Genomic DNA, 14,951 nt, shown 5'->3' on the forward strand with positions numbered 1-14,951 from the left:
TTCTAGCACACATTGTTTTATCACAGCAGATGTGCCACATTGCAGTGATTCTAATCTAACAAAGTTACTAGCATAGTGTAAATAGTACTTTAAAAAGTGGTAGTAATATACAATACTATAGACATCTACAATTGCAGGGTATGTTTTTAATAAGCTTTTTATTCATTGTAAATCAGAGCTATTGCAGTCATTTAAAGCAGCGGCTCTCAACCTTTCCAGGCTACTGTGCCCTTTCAAGAGTCTGATTTGTCTTGCGTATCCCAAGTTTCACCTCACTTAAAAACTACTTGCTTACAAAATCAGACATAAAAATACAAAAGTGTCACAGCACGCTATTACTGGAAAATTGCTTACTTTCTCATTTTTACCATATAATTATAAAATAAATCTATTGAAATATAAATATTGTACTTACATTTCAGTGTATGGTATATAGAGCAGTATAAACAAGGAAGGAAAAAAACAAACACATTTGAGCAGGCAGGAATCACTGAATCATGGAAGATTACGGTTGGAAGGGACCTCAGGAGTCATCTAGCCCAGTCCCCTGCTCAAAGCAGGACCAACCCCAGCAGGAGGAAAGAATCGGGCACAAGGAATTCTTGAGTGCCTATGTCCTGTTGATGAAAGAAGCAAAGAAATCCTATCTTTTCTCCACCATAGCAGCAGCCACTAATTATGCCCCATTGAACTATTCCAAACCATGAATCACCTTGTTAACCTGGACTGCTTCTGCTCAAGCCCAGAACTCAATACTTCCTGCTGTGAAAAATTATCAGTAAGAGAAAATCACCCACATTCAAGAACTTGAACTTGGGATTCCAGAAACCATTCAGTAGATCAGGGGTAGTCAACAGGTGGACTGTGGGCCAAATCTGGACTGCCAGACATTTGAACGGACCCCAAAATCTTTTTACTTACTTATCATTATTGTTGGGTTTTTTTAAATTATTTTCTCTGGAGTCTGGACCATGAGTATACCTTGATCAAGAAATCTGGACCTTGACAAAAAATAATTGACTAACCTTGCAGTAGATGTATTTCCTGTAGTTCCTAGCAAGAAGATTCTGCTCCCTTCTGTCTGATTAGACTTAGTCAGAATGAACCATACAGCCTTTAGCCTCCAGATTTGACTATTGTAATGCTCTGTACCTTGGAATGAAACCATGAACCTTAAAAAGCTATAGTTTAGAGCACACAAGCCATCTCCCAGCAACATAGGCCATGAAGAACAGATCACTTCAGTGCTCTGTTCTTTTCACTAGTTCCCTGTCAAAGTCAAGGTTTTGTTCCTCATCTTCAAAGCCTTCCATGAGGCTGGACCAAGTTACCATGACCTCCTTGGCCTGTGTGATTCTCATCATAACAGCTACATTCCGCTACACCAATGTCAGCTTCTAGAGCGCAGGACACTGAATCTGAAAATCTCTCCCAAGATATCAGGCTGACCATGAACCTCAGCACCTTCAGAGCAGAATGCAAAAAATACTTCTACAGTAGTATAATGTTAAACTATAAAATACAGTAAAATTCCGTACATATCTTTGTGTATACTGTGCAATTCTGGGATGCACTCAGATCCCATGATATTGAATGGATGTTGAATAGACAGATAGAGAGAGACTGTCATAGTGTAAGGCCTGGTCTACACTGCCACACTGGGTTGACAGGAGATATGCAAGCTATGTACTGTAGAATGAGTATCTCCTGTTGACTTACTTACACTCCCTTACTTCGGCGTCTTCACTGCGCTGCACCAATGGGAAATACTCTCCAGTCGACGCAGCGTTACTTTTTTCTGGGGGATGGAGTTACTGTGTTGAATGGACAGCACTTCCGGGATCGAATGAGCAGGTCTCCACTGGCCGCTCATCATTCTGTGGAGCCCGAAGTAGTGGAATCCGTGTAGACATGCCCTAAATGTGGGACAAAGATCAAAAAAGAAGGCCATAAAAAAGAACGTATCATCATTCTGCCCAACAGGGAGGAACTGGTTATGAATCTGAAGGGTGAAGTCAATTTCGGCGATAGCGATCATGAAATGATAGGTTTCATGATTCTAAGGAAAGGAAGGTGTGAGAGCAGCAGAATAAGGACGATGGACTTAAAAGAAGAAGACTAACAGACTCAGAGAACTGGTAGGTCTGGTCCCACAGGAAGAAAATCTGAGGGAAAAAGAAGTTCAGGAGAGCTGGCAGTCTCTCAAAATGATAATATTAAAATGCAAATGCAAACTATCCTGACATGAAGGAACGATAGCAAAAATAGTAATAGACCAATATGTTTCCTTCAGGAGCTCTTTAATTACCTGAAAATAAAGAATCCTACAAAGAGTGGAAAAATGGACAAATTGCTAAGGTTGAATACAAAAGTATAGCACAAGTATGTAGGGACATAATCAGAAAGGCTAAGGCATAAAACCTAGCAAGGGACATAATAGGCAATAATAAATACATTAGAAGCAAGGAAAGTGTAGGTCCTCTACTTAGAAGGGAAGGAGTGCTAATAATGAATGACATCAAGAAAGCTAAGGTGTTTAATGCCTGTTTTGCATCAGCCTTCATTAAAAAGGTTAATGGTGACCAAATACTTAACACAATTAATATTAACAACAAGAGACAACGGATGAAGTCCAAATAGAGAAACACCAAGTTAAAGAATATCTAGATAAGTTAGATGTATTCAAGTCAGCAAGGCCTGAGGAAATGCACACTAGTGAACTCAAGGAACTAGCTGAAACAATCTCAAAACTATTAGCAATTATCTTTTGGAACTCATGGAGTATGGGTGAAGTCCTAGAGGACAGGAGAAAGGCAAACAGTAGTACGTATCTTTTAAAAAGGGGAAAAAAGAGGACTCAGGGATTTATAGACCAGTCAGCCTAATTTTCATAGCTGAAAAGATACTGGAAAAATTATTAAGCAATTTGTAAGCACCAACAGGATAACAAGATTATAAGAAATAGCCAACATAGTTTTGTCAAGAACGAATCATGCCAAACCAACCTAATATCCTTCTTTGACAGGGTTACCGGCCTTTTGGAAAGCAGTAGACATGGTATAGCTTGATTTTGATAAAGCTTTTGACACAAACAACATTCTCATAAGCAAACCAGGGAAATGCTGTTGAAATTATTACAAGGTGGGTGCAAAACTGGTTGAAAGACTTTACTCAAAGAGTAGTTATGAATGGTTCACTGTCAAACTAGGGGTATGTATCTAGTGAGGTCCTGTAGGGGGTCTGTCCTGGGCTCAGTACTATTCAGTATTTTCATTAATGACCTAGACAGTGGAGTGGAGAGTATGCTTATAAAATTTATGGATAACACCAAACTGGGAGGGGTTGCAAGCACTTTGGCGGACTGGATTAGAATTAAAAATGATCTTGACAAATTTGAGAATTGGTGTGAAAACAACAAGATGAAATTCAATATAGAGATGTGCAAAGTACTACACTTAGGAAGGAAAAATCAAATACGTAGATACAAAATGTGGAATAACTGTCTAGGTGGTAATTCTGCTGGAAAGGATCTAGGGGTTACAGTGGATCACAGATTGAATGTGATGCAGCTGCAAAAAAGAGTAATATCACTCTGGTGTGTATTAACAGGAGTATCATATATAGGACATGGCACTGTACTGCTGTACTCAGCACTGGTGAGGCATGAGCTAAAGTATTGCGTCCAGTTCTGGGCACCACACTTTAGGAAAGATGTGGACAAACTGGCAAGCATTCAGACGAGAGCAACAAAAATGATAAAGGATTTAGAGAACCTGACCTATGAGGAAAGGTTAAAAAAACCTGGACAAGCTCAGTCTTGAGAAAAGAAATGGAGGGGGGGCCTGATAAGAGTCTTCAAATATGTTAAGGGCTGTTATAAAGAGGACAGTGATCAACTGTTCTCCAAGTGCACTGAAAGCAGGGCAAGAAGTAATGGGCTTCATCTGCAGAGAGAGATTTAATTTAGATATCAGGAAAAAAATGTCTAACTGTGAGGATAATTAAGCACTAGAATAGGCTTGTAAGGGGAGTTGTGGAATCCCCATCACGGAGGTTTTGAGAACAGGTTAGACAAACACCTGGCAGGGATGGCCTCAGTTTACTTAACACAGGGGGCAGGACTCGATGACCTCTCAAGATCCCATCCATCTCTATGATTCTGATATAGGAGACAAAATGAAGTGGCATTTGTGTATGTAGAATTTTTCATAACCTCTATTAATCATTTAACTTTATTGGGGTAAATAATTTGCAATAAGAAAAGCGAAATAAGACCAGTTTGTCAAGGTAAATCTGAGTCTAAAATAAGGAACATCCCTTGTATTTAGGGCTGTGCTTATTTTTTATTTGCCCTATTGATCAACATTGCCCAGAAGTGATGTGCTTATGTCTGATACCGTGATCATTCTGAACTCTGAAGAAGGCCCAGCTAAAGTGACCAATATGAGTCCACTGTGTTTAATGAATGAACACACAGAGGTTTAAATACAATTAAATTTCTGTCTCTATTTTATTTGATAAAAGCCACACATGCTGGGGTCGGGGAAGAGAGGAAGTTAAGAAGAAAGCTGCAATTTTCTATTGATTCTGTTCATAATATAACAACAGTGATATGATAAATAAGGAAAATGCCATAGTATGAACCTTGTGCATCTCCAGTCATCTGGATAAGTTCAACTCCCTTTTAGATTATAGAAAAGGGAACTAATGAAACGTATTTTCATTGAAACACTCTTCAAATGCTGGCTTTTATTATTTGAACATAAAAGGTTTCAGTACAATAATATTATTCCTTTTCCAGTCAGCGGAGCATTCTGTGATTCCAAAATTGTGTTATATGCCCCATGAATTATCATACAGAACTTAAAAAAATTAAACCATTAATTTCTAGTTAAATATCAGTAAACAGTGTAGAAGTACTTGGAGGAACAGAACCATCCGAGACAAGAAACATTTTCGCTTCTGAGCCTGTTGAAATTAATTTGGCTTCTTTCCTACGTTTACGTGATACACCCTGGAGTTCAGACTTCCCATTTCCATATATTAACACCATATTAGAGCCTAGCAGTTGCTACTGGGTGATTTGTTACCTTGTGCTAATTTGCAGCCTCCCACATCATCAATACTTCGATAAAGCCATGCTATTGCACTCAGATATGCTGAACTCCAATCATAAGGCACATTGTAGACTGACAGATATTTCCAAGTCTTCTCTCCAGTAGAACAAGCCAGCTTCTGTCAGGATTCTGAACACTGGCATAGATCCAGGTGCTAATAGACATGTCAGCTGAAGCCAGTTCTCTGAAGTCCTTTTGATTCCATGTTCTGATAAATTTTTATAAGTATTATTACAAATATTTTGAATATATTTTTCCCCCAATAATGAATAATACACTCTTCTTTGACAAGGTAGAACCAATTCTTTCCTATTTATTGTCATATCTGAAAGTGTCTACTGTTGGTAAAATGGCTTGACTGGTGGCTATACAATATTATTTCATCCTTTATCCTTGTGTCACTACAAATTTGAGAGATGAATATTGTGCCGTTAATCTAAACCTATCGGGCCTGATTCTTCACCACCTTGCACCTTTGCATAGTCATTTGCCAGGTGAGTGCAAAATGCTACCATTCTGATCTGGTAGCGTTTTACGCATATTTTTCCCAGCTGTAAATAATTACATATAGCCCATGACAGTGGAGAATGAGGCCTACCATGCTCTGTGCTGTGATAAAAGATCTGTGGCACGGCTGCAGCTGACTTGGGCTCACAGGGCTTGGGCCACAGGGCTATAAAACTGCAGTGTCATGTTCAGACTTGGGCTGGAGCCCGGGTTGTGAGACCACACAAAGGAGGAGAGTCACAGAGCCCAGGTTCCAGCTCAAGCCCGCACACCGACACTGCAATTTTTAGCTCCGCTGCCCGAGCCTGCTGACTCAGGATGCTGCAGGTTTTTTATCGCTGTGTAAACGTACCTTAAAGTCTCACCTAAAACTCAAGACTCCCATTGAGTTTAATGGGCTTTGGAGCAGGCCTATAGTAAGCATTCAAACACCATGTTAAATCCCTCACTCATACTGTTTTTTGCTTCCAAGCATTTCTGAACACAGACATTTACCAAGAGTTGGAGTGAACCCAAACAGCTCTGGGGGGCAGTGGTGGGGAAAGCGCTAATATTCAGCTGTGGGTCCAGATTCAGAATAAGATCCAATTTTCATAGTTAATACAAAAGTCAAGGTTTCCGCACAGTTTGTGTTGTGACAGTATCTGACAACAGGCAGGAAACTCACAGACAGGGCAGAGGTACCATTCTCTATCACTGTGGAGAAAAAAAGCAAAAAATGCTGAATAGCATAAAGGAGGGGCAGTGAATTGACTCTGCCAATTCCTTCAAGCCTTGACTGTCAATTTCCTGCCTTTTGTGGATTTGGGTTACAACTTTAATGGTGTTTAAACAGAATGATTTTGTACTTAATTCTCCCAGACTGCTTTTTTTAAAGGATGGTTTGTGGAAAGGTATAAACTGTATATTTACATGTGGGGTTAGAATGGAGGTTTTGGAGCTGTTCCACTCGCTTGTGTAACTATTTATTTAGGCTGTTTTAAAATGAATAGTATTGTTCTGAGTAAGGTTGCTGAGTAATACACACAAGATCATTTTTCCTCCTTATTGCTTATTTACTGACTGATCAGAGTGGATCCTCTGCAGCTGTACCTGTCCATTGATTAAATACAGATTTGTATACACTTCCTTAAACAAGGTAATGTTCTTAGTGTCGAGACCAGAACAGCATTAGTGCCATTACTTTTTAACACAGAGATACATTTTCAGGATATGCATGAAGCAGTTTGAAATCCACAGTAAAAATCCTTATAAAGGATTTTCAAACTAATGGCTTCTCCATTTAAACTTTTTTCCAAAATACCAAAAGTAATTACACTGTAACACTTGCCAAAAATGAAACTTAATAAAAAACCAGTACAATTCTACGTTTTCCCCTTTGGATAAATTAAAAATTCAGACAAATTTGGCTAGAAATTTGTTTTACACAGAAACTGGGCTGGGGCTACCAATACTAAGTTTATGTATGGAGTGAATTTTTACAACTCAAATAATAAACCCCTAAAAATGGGGAGCTGTAGTACATTTCTAACAGTGGATCACACTGCTCCCTTCCCCTATGAAGAAAAACACTTTGGAATTGGGGGGTGGGGGAGGGGATGGAAAGAGTAGCACCTCAAGGTTGCCCTCATGGCATTTCCCCAAAACCAGTCCATCAGATTGAGGATGTGGTGGGGTTCCTTCTTCCCCAGGCAAGAAATGGGATGTTCTCTCCCGGAATCTGTGGATTCTCAAAGGTCGGCTGGAGGCTGTGCCTCTACACTTGTTCTGGGGACCTCAGCCTTCTTGTCTGGTTCCATTGGAGCCGTGCTGCTTGGATCTGCCCTGCTCACAGATGCCTCAGGAACCTCAAAAAGGAGGTGGGGAAAGGTTTGCCACCATGGAGGGAGCTTCTCTGAAAAGTCAATGCAGCTTGAGGTTGTATTTTTTTTTCAGCATCTTTACAGCTACTTGTCAGGGGAAGCTGGGTTACCATGTGCATCGCCGGGCACTTCCTGCCCTACAGGCTAAAGGTCAGCATCCAAACCCCCTTCACCAGAGCCAAAGGTCACTGAGCACAACCTCCTATCTGCACAGCTACGGACACATAGAGGGTCCCCTCACCATGAATCCAGCAGACACAATCTCACCCTGTATTATTTATACACATTTACGAGGCACCCATTATGTGTATGTGAGAGCTTTTTACAACATTTAGCGCACAGCGGAGTAATACCTTCCCCTCCGTAAGAAGCAAGGAACGTCCTTGCCAGCCCAGATTGCTCAGAGGGTGGAAATGCACTGCTGTAATTCACACATGCTCATATTTCCATTAAAAGGTGCAGCATGGAGAAAGTTCAGATGTAGAATTCCTCTTCGTTAGTCGGCGAGCCTGGCTGAATGCCACCAGGTGTTTTACTATCATCCAGAGAACAAGGAGTTACTCTTGGTGACTGTTTGAGTTGGCACTGAGATACTAATGGGGATGCTGAAGATGACAAGAAAGAGCTGGAAGACCACTCAGAGAGAGATGGAAGTGAACCACTAGGGAGCTCAAGGGTATTGCACATAGCTGACAACGGCCTTCCCCTGAAGACAGCCTGTTTAGATCTACTGACACGTCGTCTTTGTGAGGGAAGAGAAGCTTCCAAATCACTGCAAAATCCATTAAAGGTAGAGTATGCAGAGACCACGGACAGATCGGAGAAGGACAGCTTCATCCCTGTGTCAACATCAGTTTCCTGTGCACCCTCCAAGTCCTCAATGTTTAGCTTGGGGCTGCACTTCCATGTTTTTAACCTGTGTACTGGTGACCCAGTATTTAAAAACTGGAATGGTTCACTGAAGTGACAGGAGGCAGAGGCTGGAGAGGAACTCGTTGTCGGCAAGCAGAACAGGGACTTGCTTCGCTGAAATGACCATGAAATGCTAGAGGCACTACTGGATCTTCGGGTGAAGTCTCCTTGGTCACCATTTCTCAAGTCCTGCTGGGAGACACCAAGGTACTGACCAAGACAATTTGCATGATGCAGCTTGATTTGACCAGCTGACTTCAGATGCTCACTAGTTTGATCACAGGCTGATCTGTGACTGGGGGGAATGAAGCTTGGTGAAGGAGTGAAACGGGAATCCCTTGTTGAAGATGGGAACTGAAGCTTGTTCTGCTTAGCAGACTTCCTGTACCAAATACGTGCCTGCTGCAGGAGAAAAAAGACAAGAGGAAAGCCCATGTTAATACACACTTGGCAGTCTTACAGCTGGAATTCTCCATGGTTGAACTGTTACTGCAAGTAACTATAAAGCAGACTGTCACTCAGTACACTCACAGTAAATATTTCACTTTAATAACAGAAAGCACTGTGCCAAAATCCAAATATTTATATAAGGGTCTTTGGAGGAAAACAAAAGCAAATAGTCCTGGAGCCCTAAAACTGTCCTGCCTCACAGGATGAATAACAGTGAGACCCTGAGAGAGACACTCATCTCTTAGAAGACAGGTGAAATTTTAGGGACTCTAGGACTGTAGGAAAATTTTCAGACGTGCTCTGAGAATTCTCTGTGTAATATTTTCAAGAACTATAGTTTTCTATATGAGGTTTCAAAACCCTGAGCCAGAAAGACCCTTTGTAAGGCATCTAATTTTATTCCAACTTAACACAACCTGGCTCTTTACTTGTTTTTTATGTCTCACCTGACACTCAGTAAAAGCCTAGATTGATCAATTACACACTTTCATAGTATGTGAAAACACAAAACTATAGGAAATTGACAAAAAAAAAAGTCTCTGGGGTTTGTGTGTTGAAGCTCAGGCCAAAACTGGAAGGGTGAAAAGCGCTAGAGTTACTCTAACTCACCATGTTTTCCTTAGTATCACAAAATTCCACAGTTTTTGTAATTCTGAATTTTAATATATTGATTGGGTTTAACTTAAAAGGTTAAATAAATCAAAAAGAAACTGTTTATTGGTATTCTACACGTTCATTCAGCATGGACTTTTTAACTAATATAGATTTATTATATGACTTCATTCACACTCCACTTCCAGCATGTCTTCTTTTAATAAAGGAATTTGAAGATGAATAGTGTTATGTGAGTGCTAAGCATTGTTAACTGTTCTTTCTCCATTCATTTCTTCACTAAGGGTGGTAAGAAGTTTGCTATGTTCTTCCATTCAATTTTGACCGCTGCTTTAAACCCAGAAACCTCATTCTCCCTCCTTTTATCTGAAATTCAACACCCCTTTTATTTCTCTCTCTTCGTCCAACTCATCCCCCACCTCATCTTTTCTGAGAACGTAGACTTCATGGCCATCAACAGCCCTTTCTCCCCAACCTTCCAACCTTAATTGTATTGATATCAGAGCACCAATACCACCACTGTCACCTATAGCCTTGCCCTTATATCATTACCCTCAAACACCCCACATCTTAGGGTCAGTCAAAACCAGTATCTTCGACTCTTTCAAAAACACTCAGTTTACCCTTCTTCTTTTTTAACATTGCCTTATCTCCAAGATCTATTGTCTGAGCAAGGGGGCCATCTCCTCCTATTCAGGTCTCCCAGCAAATCTTCTTTGACAGGTTAATGACTTCTCCTCATATTAGTTATTTCAATGCGGCTTCAACATTTTGTATTTTAAGAACTTCCTATTAAAACTTTACTGGAATTTCTCACATGATGCAAAATACCAATTTTTGCCCCCAGATGCGCTTATATAAAATTCCCACCGACTGCAGCAGGAGCTTCAATCACATCCAAAATTAGAATTAGATCCAAATAAGCCAATACTTTATTTATTGTCTTCCACCTTATGACTTAACACAGCATGGCTCAAACACTGCGCCACACAGACACTTTCTCAGTTCTGACGCACCATCTCATCTCTCAAGGTTCCACATTCATTACTTGACAGCTTGCTAACTTATTTAGCAAATGACTTCATTATTTATATTTTAAATGATTTTATTATTAGCTAAACATTTTAAGAATTTTAAGATGGTAACAACTGGAATTCAGTGCACATAGCAACCTACTGCTTAAATGACCTCCAAAGCATTGCTGTTGCTCATTTTTCACTACTGCATACCCCTGTGGTCTTAGCGGCACAGATGTGCTGTTTAAAACTTTCATTACCTATTACATTGATTTTAAGAGGTAACAAGGTACTTTCACATCTGCAAAAAATTGTTTGCTCATTTGTAACTGTCTATGCCAAGGGTGTTTTATGGGAGAGCTATAAACCCTGCTGAGTTAACTTACGTATTGTAGACGAATACACTAAGACATGAAACTATGGCAATTCATAATCCATTTTTTCATGATGTAATAGGCTGTGCTTCTTAATGCCATACAGAAGTAACTGAATATTTGAATAAAATTCACTACCGTCCTGTACCAGTTTCATTAACAGATAAGGGATCAAGATTTCAAGAGAGTCAAACAGAATGGGTCAGATTGAATGGAAGTCAATGAAGTTTTACCAGAGAATGAATTTGGACCTGTGTTTTTAAGCTACGTTATTTTTACTTATTTAGTAGGCAAGATAACTTATTTTAGAAATGACACAGACGCTGTTAATAAGCTTGTATTGATGAAAAAAGTATCAATTTTTATTTGAGGACATTTCTGGATAGCCTACAGAAAGCAGCATTTCATTTTCAAGAACACAAATTAACTCATTGACTTGGTGTATTTGTGCAGGAAATTATTCTGTTATATCATTATCCAGTAACTGAGTGCAGTTTACAGTCACTAATGGTTCTAATTCTCTCTGCAGAATTGTTCTGCAAATAGATAAACTGCATGGCAAACAGATGAATTAAATAATTAAAAAATAAATAGTTGATATATATTCAGACAAAACATGCACCCATAGACACTGAAACTAGACTCTGTGGGACTTCTTGCAGGTGTTAGAGTCCTTATTTGTGGATTCCTGGACTGGGGCCTTTGAAACATTAGATCACAAATACAGTTATCAAGTCAAATGACTCGTACTAGAAAATCTAAAAAAGGCTTTGGGGGACTGATCGAACATTGGCAATGAGGATGGTCTTATGGATAATGCTAAGGACTGGAAATCTGAAGGAGATCTGGATTCTACTCTTACACTATGGTGTCTTGGGGAAGTTACAATATCTCTGCACCACAGCTTCTCTATGTAAAAAATAGGGATAATACTTCCTAATGTTGCAGAGGTGTTAAAGACAAAATAAATTAATATCTGTAACAAGCACCAGAGAAATGCCCATGAATACAAATAAATATAAAATGATAGATTCAGTCAACTGCATACACCTTTTACCAACTTCCAAAAAATCTTTCTGTACCATGAATCAAAGTCATTTTAATAACTGTTGTGAAGCACATGGGTGTTATCTGTTCTTTTTTGTGTTTGTGGACTTGCTGGTTAGTATGTTGCTGGCTAAATGGCAACTGAGGAGTTAAATCAGTTTGAGCCAGCTTTGGCCAGCGGGATTACAGTACTACAACTGCAGACAGAGCCCACTTGCTGATTATTGTCCAAAGTAACTCCTTTGCAGTTTACCTCTGTGAATGTGGAACAAGGGTCTAGCTAGTGTCATGGGAACTTTCAAACAAAGAGTATGGAAGCAGATGAAAAGCTGCGCCTTGGAGGGAAAAGGAGATACTGAATGGTGTTTCAGAATGCCCAAGAAGCAGCAGTTACTAGGGACAACCTGTCCCACCCAGCCCATTGCTTGGGGGATCGTGGCTTAAGTGGAGCTTACTTAAACTGGCAAGGAAAGACTAAGTTTAGGTCAGACAATATGCATTTAGGCTTTTGTTATTTTTAACTCTTTTCTCAGACTTGCTTGAGAGATTCCTATAAATAAATCATACTCTGTTTTGTCACAGCTCTCAGAGAGGATTCCATAGCAGGAGTCAAATACAGTTGGATCTGCTGGAGGTAATATGGCTGGTGAAACAAGGGGTACTGTAACTTGGTGGTCCAGTCTAAAAGTTGGGTGAACTGCAGGGTTCCAACCTGAGAGACGTGCAGGTGAGGGTCTCTTTACTTGGAAAGGCTGCGCATGGGAAAAACAGAGAGAGAACATAGGTGCAGCTCACCCTGGCACTGTAACAACCACCCATGGGACTGTGAATGGGAGGAAATATCTTTATTTTATTTTTATTTTATTTATTTTGCATCTGACAAAGTGGGTTTCTGCCCATGAAAGCTTATGCCCAAATAAATTTGTTAGTCTTTAAGGTGCCACAGAACTCTGGTTGTTTTGCTTTATTTTAATGTTTGTAATGAGATGACCTGGAGTTTATGGGCCACATTTTCAAATACTATCCTAAATTACATAAGCAAGTGCAAGATTTGCTAGAACAATTTGGGAAATCCTTTATCCCACATCACGGAAATCCATCCTAACAGTGAGATGTATTTAATAATCTGCCAAGTGAAGTAGTGGAAATTCCATCTCTTGGCATATTTTAAACCAGACCGGAGAAAACACTAGCAAATGTAGATTAAGGGATAATCTTCTAAGTGGTAGATAGCTGGATTAGATAAATGACTAGGACTTTTCCATCTATACATTCTCTGATTTGCTGGAGATCACAGAGGGAAATCATACCTTAGCCTGGATTAAAACTCAAGGGAACCTGACTCCCAACCCTGTGTTGAGGCCAGTACTAGACCAGGCCTCTGCTTACTAGCCAACTAATGAGTACAGAGAGATAGGCAGTCTGCTGTTCCTCTCTGCTTTTACCAATGAAATGTATATACATTTTAAAAAATAATAAAAGAATAGGAACTCATTTTCACAATTGATTAACCATAATGAGATGTGAACCAGGAGCAAGTCTTCCTCTGCTACTCTGACCTTGGAGTGATGAAATTAGAAAAACACTAGTTTTTATCTATATAAAGTAAATGACACAGACATCTCAGATGTTCTTTTTAGCATAATGCCTTTTTATTCCCCACTTGGGGCAAATGTTTTGTCTGACTTCTGCAGTAAAATCTCATCAGCTGTAACCTTTTTTCTTCAGCCTCCTTACAGTTTGCTTTTTGCAATGCCCATTACCTCACTGCAGAGACTGACAAAGCACTGTCTGGTCTATCTGTGGTACTTGTGTTCGAAACAAAAGCTCGAGCTACACTGGAAAAGGATCAGCCATCTGACAGAACAAAAACTCTGTGTACAAACTGACACGCCACTTGCGGAGCCTCTAGAACAGTGGTTCTTAACCTTTCCAAACTACTGTACCCCTGAAGCCTGAGTCCCACCCCCACGGGGCTGAGGCATGTAACTTAGTTTCATGGCGCCCCTGTGGCTCCAGGCAATTGCCTTTCTTGCCACCCCCAATACCAGCTCTGCACTTGCGACCCCTCTAAAACTGTCACAACCCCCAGGTTAAGAAACACTGCTCTAGAACATTAAAAAGGTTGATTTTGATTGAATTTCCAAATAGAGAGGGTGATATATCTGTCCACGCCATCTAATCCTTTGTATAAATTCGCATAAGAAAACAACTATTGATTGAACAGATTAGCTTTATAATTAAAAAAAGAGAATATATTTTTAAAACCTAATGCTTGGGCTGTTAGCCCCATGCTCACTGTAATCTTCACAAATCTTCATGAAGTCTTTGGGAAATTATAATCGCTCCACATAGCAACAGAATTTTTGGAGGAGGTCCAGTAAAATATTCAGAAATGAAGGAAACAACTTTTGGTGAAAGTTACAGAGATCTACAGAGTCTATATCATTGGGGCCTGATGAGAAGAATCCAGGACTGCCAGTTAATGTTTTGTGTGTTGACAGAAGAAAGGAAATTTCCACCTTTTAAAAAAAGATTTCTCTTATTATTCATTATTTGTATTACAGTAGTTCCTAGAGGCCTCAAGTGAGACCTTGTACAAACACAGAGTAAGAGACAGTCCTTACTACAAAGAACTAAGGGCCAGATTTTGACACCCTTGCTCACACCAATTAGTGCCTTACTCTGAGCCATTCCATTTAAATCAATGGGACTACTCGGGAAGGAAGATAGTACTCAGTATGAGAATAGGAGGCAAAATCTGGTCCTAAATCAATATAAAGTTTCTTTAAAAACAAATCCAAATGGATGTGACGATAATTTTCTTATATGCAGTGCTGTCACAGCTATGTTGGTCCCAGGATATTAGATAGACAAGGTTGGTGAGGTAATATCTTTTATTAGCCCAACTTCTGTTGGGAGAGAGACAAGCTTTCAAGCTTACACAGAGCTCTCCTTCAGGTCTGGAACCTTATTCAGAGTGTCATAGCTAAATACAAGATGGAACAGAATGTTTGGCATAAGTAGTTAACACATAATTCAAGGGACCATTCA

At 39.8% G+C, this 14,951-nt stretch overlaps 1 protein-coding gene across 4 annotated transcripts in view; it reads right to left on the bottom strand.

Moving 5' to 3' along the window:
• Positions 1–5,982: 5,982 nt before the first annotated feature.
• FAM124A (family with sequence similarity 124 member A) overlaps positions 5,983–14,951 on the bottom strand; it is a 71,394-nt gene continuing 62,425 nt past the window's right edge. For 3 of the 4 annotated variants that reach the window (XM_067563075.1, XM_067563074.1, XM_067563076.1), the window contains one exon: positions 5,983–8,800. In XM_067563075.1, coding sequence (XP_067419176.1) covers positions 7,961–8,800 — 840 coding nt within the window. In that variant the 3' untranslated portion in view covers positions 5,983–7,960. Of the gene's footprint in view, positions 8,801–14,332; positions 14,420–14,951 lie in introns of all 4 variants that reach the window. The other variant, XM_067563078.1, reaches the window with a different exon arrangement.

Source organism: Emydura macquarii, unplaced genomic scaffold, assembly GCF_026122565.2.
Source record: "Emydura macquarii macquarii isolate MOO-44397 ecotype Brisbane River unplaced genomic scaffold, CSIRO-AGI_Emac_v2 contig_2473, whole genome shotgun sequence".
In the NCBI taxonomy this organism is placed as follows: Eukaryota; Metazoa; Chordata; order Testudines; family Chelidae; genus Emydura; species Emydura macquarii.